Below are 4,545 nucleotides of genomic sequence, written 5' to 3' on the forward strand. Positions count from 1 at the left end.
AAAAAAAAAAAAAAAAAAAAAAAATTTAGCTCTTTGATATTGAAAACGGACTACAGTGTAGGATTTTAGTTTCAGCTACCTTTTTACAAAAATAAAATAAAATAAAATACGTGCAATGAAAGAGCCCCAGATATTATCCACTGCGCATGTCGATCTGAAAGGATCATAGTACAGTACTGTACCTGGAATCTTGTTAACCAAGATTCGAGCCTTTTCAGCCCTCTTCAAATTCAAGTGCGCACCTCTGCTAGCATTGTACCTGTTCTCATCCTGTTTAACCAACGAACAATTAAGGCACAATAATGCTAAAATGTGCACGGGTCACTCCATTCCATTTTTGTAATAAAAACCCAATCAATTTTTAAACCACCAAGGCATCTTATTCAAGGGGCAGAGAGCAAATTATTTCCTATTAGGAAAAAAATGGGGATTCAAGATTTGGAGATTATTAGCACACGTTTGAAGTGGTACAAGATGTTTTAATTCTTATATCAAAAGTCAAAAATCAAACAAATAATAGGCATGCAGAAATCAAGGACTATAGCTTCGGGTGTACCCAGATATTTAATATGCCAATAGATATAAATAGTAGGAAGTGAAACAAGAGATAGGGTGTTCCATCTTTCTCTAACAAATACAGGACAGTATGCAATGCATCAAACTATTATCAATTCCCTTATTTTTAATGTCAAGTGGCTAAATTAATTGCATCAAGCTATTCAAATATGATGAAAGTCGGAAAAATGAAAGTGCTATGTTATGCACATCTCAGCCAATCATACGACCTGAAGGCATTGGCAGCAAACATATCAAGAGAGTTCATAAAAAATTTAAAATTATTTTGTGAAGACTAGTGCAGAAAATTTCTGATAATACAAGCTACAATGTGTAGTGCTGAAACTACTGTCTTGGGGTTTGTCACAAAAGGATGAAGTGAAGCCCTTTATGGTCGTGATGATGTTTGGGTGGGGTGGGTTTGGGTAGGATGCAGCAAAAAAAAACACAATTACCCTATTGTAGTCTTCAAGCCAACTTTCTTCTTCACAAGCTGACATCCACTTCTCGACCTTATCCAATATATCTTTTCTGCTCAAAGCCTCTTCTTTTGCTTTCACTATCTGATTATCCATGTCAGTCAATAAATCTGCAGGCTCTAAATTCCCAGAATCAATGAGTTCCAAAATTTTAGCTCGAGCAGCCTCTGTATCAATCTCAACGTGAGCATGGGCAAATATCTCCTCGAGCTCAGCCTGCTTCTTGAAAGCAATTTCCTTCATTCTGCTAGCTTTTAGTTGATCAAGCCTCTCAACTTCTACTTCGGTCTGCGCAAGATAAAAATGGCTGAATCAGTAAATGATAGATATCATATGCTCAAATTTAGCCCCTTAGGTTTAGCTAAAAAATTGATAGAAATCTATGTCAAAGTCAAAAAATTAATTCTACTCGTACATTTTATGGGACCAACTTCTTTTATTAACTTTTCAAAGACAAATTTCATAACTTTTATCAGAATCTACTAAAAATCTGATTTTTAGCAAAACCAAAATGGTGCTTAATTTTAATACAGGTACCTGCTCAATGATTTCCAGAGTGAGAGCCCCAGGAACGGTAACTTCATCCACTGAAGCTGAAATGTTACAAGTAACATGATCAAACAAGCTTCGTTCTTCTTCAGAGGTGTCCATCAAATTCCAGAGATCAACGAGCTGAGTTGCTAATTCTTGAAGCTATAAAGATATATGAAAGTCAAAGGACAGTTAATTGTGCAGAGGAAGATGATGTCATAACAAAAGTTCTTAGATTCGTGGAGATGACCATGAATACACATCCAATTGTGACGGAGCGTGTGAGCCTTAGTCACTGCTTTGCCAAGAAATAATTATGATACTAGTAGGATGAAAAGAACTTAAGTTAATATACAGTTATTCTGTCGATTTAAAAATTCGTAGCTGAAAGATAGCAGATCTTGTGATTTATATGGTGCAAGAACTTTAATAGCGTAGGAGAATGTGCTTATAAAATGAAATAATGACAGCATAATTTTTATTAATGTAATAATATCTGCAGGAAAAATTAGTTCTCACGTGAAAATAAGATTGATACTTGTATAGTTACCTTCTCTAACCTCTGCTTCTTATCTTCTTTTAGTGATAAGACAGTCTCTGACAATCTAGCTAGTGTGTCATTGCTTATGCTTTTAGACTGTACACCTGCAGAGTCATTCAAACTTGGATGAACTTGAGTGACAGTACTGAAGAAGTCCAAGCCAAGGACGGCACAAAGATCATGCACAGTGCTCACAAACTCAAGGATCATATGCAATCTCTCACTCTGCAAAATTATATAGAATGAACCATAATGATCTTGTTAATTACAGATCAGCCTCACGATCACTAGCACTGATTTCTAGTAAGATTAAATACCTCACCTTTTCTTTTTGCAGTTCTTGGAGCTGAGCATGAAATTCATCTAATTTTTTCAGGGACAGGTCACACTCATCAACTGCAGGACTCTCCTCCTGCCCACTAATCCCAGCAATTTCTGAACATATCTTTTGTATTTGAGACTGGACATCAGAAAACTCCTTCATCCGTTCATCTTTCTGTTTCCATAGTTTTTCTAATGCAGGTGCTATAGCTGCAAGCTGCTCCTTGATAGATCCTGAAGTCTTCTCAGGCTGCAAAAGATCAGGACGCCATAAGATACAATTAACAATCTACAGAAGCAAACTTGAGCAAGTTTTATTTTGCTTCATTCACAGTGCTTGCCATAATAGCTCTTCCAAATTTAATAACTTGTCCCCATGTGCATGAAGGACAATTACTCACTATTCCAACATAACTCTTCTCTCCAAGTGCTGACAGGAGATTGGTGAGTTCAACTCTAGCATCTGCCAGTGTCTGAAGAAGGAGAGCCCTTGATTTCACGGCGTGATCAACCTTTCTCTTGTACACATCCAAGCACTCCTGCTCCAACTGAAGGAGCATTTTGTCTCGGTCATCATCACTCTCACCAACTTCATCCCAAATTTGCTGCAATGTGAGAATTTGTTTTTGTCAGCTTAATAGAAAATTCAACTTCTGGTCCGTACTGGTAACACAATACAAACAGTGAGAAGACCGTAAATCCAAAAAATTCAATAACGGATTGCCTGCAACTGCTGTAGTAAAGAACCACAAGTAATTTGTCCAGTGAGAGGTTTTTCAGCATCCACTGCTGCCATCAGCTCCAGCTCCAAGCAAACCTGAGAGAACATCCATATGGAAACTCACTCTTTTATATGACCGAGATATATCTATAAACGAAATAATGCAGAGAAACATTACTAAGATAACCAAACCGAAAAATTCATAGCCCAGTGCATAAAAAAACTGGCAACACTCGAAAGGAAGAAACCCATGTTACTATGAACCCAGGGATAAGGATACTCTCCAAGTCATTGACAAGAAGAAGAAAAACAACTTGAAATGAAGGTCATCCCCAGGGTCAAACTCATCTACACGTAGAGAAAAAGGAAATGAAACTTGCCAAGTTGCAATCGACGAACTTTTCATCAATAGCACGAAGTATAAATCCATAAATATCTTACAAACAGATAAAGACTTCAAAGAACATCCTTATCTTCAATTAAACTGGCTAACTTAAACTAAAAGGAGAAAAAAAGGGTCTTTAACAAAAGCATTGGAGCAACTTCACTATACCCAATCAAGGACACAAAAAGATAACAAGCATGTCAAATATGTTTGAGTACTAAAATATAATATTTCAACCAAACGAAAAGAACTCGTGTAAACCAAAACCTTCAATTTCACACAAATGTACATAATCCAGAACCATCATACACTAAATTTATTTCAACAAAACTGTAAAACTTACTTTGACAAACTCAGATCTCAATCCAAAACATTTCAATGTAATCAGACAAATTGCCAGCAAACAACCCTAAAAGAATGGTTTAATATTCGAAACTTTCTACAAAATCAAACGAGTAAAGAGAATGCGTACCGAGTCGGGTTTTGGGAAGATTCGTAGACACAGATCTAAAATTGCTTGAGAGTGTGTGTCGGAAGGACAATGTGACTGTGTGAGAGTGAAAGAGCAGAAGGAAAAGACAGAGATAAACTAAGATCTATTCAATGTGTGAGAGGAAATATTGTGTGGGTCCCCAAGAAACGTCGTCGTCTCCAGGCCAATTTATTAATTAATTATTATGTACTATAAAGTGATGATCTCTGGTTAACATTCTCGCCCGTGTTTGTGGGACTATTTACAGAAGATGACATTCAAAAAATCTGTAGAATGACTTATTTGCCCTTTTAGTTTGACTCTACATGTTTATGTTTGACTGAATTGGACTTCACGTAGGTGAAAAATGAACGTGATTTGACGTTGGGTTTACGATTTGATCAAAATGACATTCACGGGATCCGGCAAAATGCTTTGGTCAGAAAAGTCGGACTCGTGAAAGTCTCTAAAGTCAAGGAGTATAATTGAGAGACAGTACATGGAATCGTCCTGGTTTGGTTTTATTAGTTCTTGCTAATC

The 4,545-nt window shown here is 36.7% G+C and overlaps 1 protein-coding gene across 2 annotated transcripts; it reads right to left on the reverse strand.

Annotated features, from left to right (window-relative positions):
- Positions 1-60: 60 nt before the first annotated feature.
- Positions 61-4,141, reverse strand: LOC111376493 (65-kDa microtubule-associated protein 1-like). 2 transcript variants are annotated; one of them, XM_022999454.1, is made up of 8 exons: positions 4,006-4,141; positions 3,152-3,244; positions 2,829-3,032; positions 2,429-2,677; positions 2,116-2,331; positions 1,572-1,727; positions 1,011-1,322; positions 61-270 (listed from the first exon to the last, which is right to left on the reverse strand). In XM_022999454.1, the coding sequence occupies exons 2-8, from the start codon at positions 3,221-3,223 to the stop codon at positions 76-78; spliced, it is 1,404 nt and encodes a 467-aa protein (XP_022855222.1). In that variant the 5' UTR covers positions 3,224-3,244; positions 4,006-4,141; the 3' UTR covers positions 61-75. The 2 variants fall into 2 exon arrangements, with proteins under 2 accessions (XP_022855222.1, XP_022855223.1); XM_022999455.1 differs by lacking the exon at positions 4,006-4,141 and adding an exon at positions 3,877-3,995.
- Between the last annotated feature and the right edge of the window lie 404 nt (positions 4,142-4,545).

The sequence above is a fragment of the Olea europaea genome, unplaced genomic scaffold (genome assembly GCF_002742605.1).
Source record: "Olea europaea var. sylvestris unplaced genomic scaffold, O_europaea_v1 scaffold1511, whole genome shotgun sequence".
NCBI lineage: Eukaryota > Viridiplantae > Streptophyta > Magnoliopsida > Lamiales > Oleaceae > Olea > Olea europaea.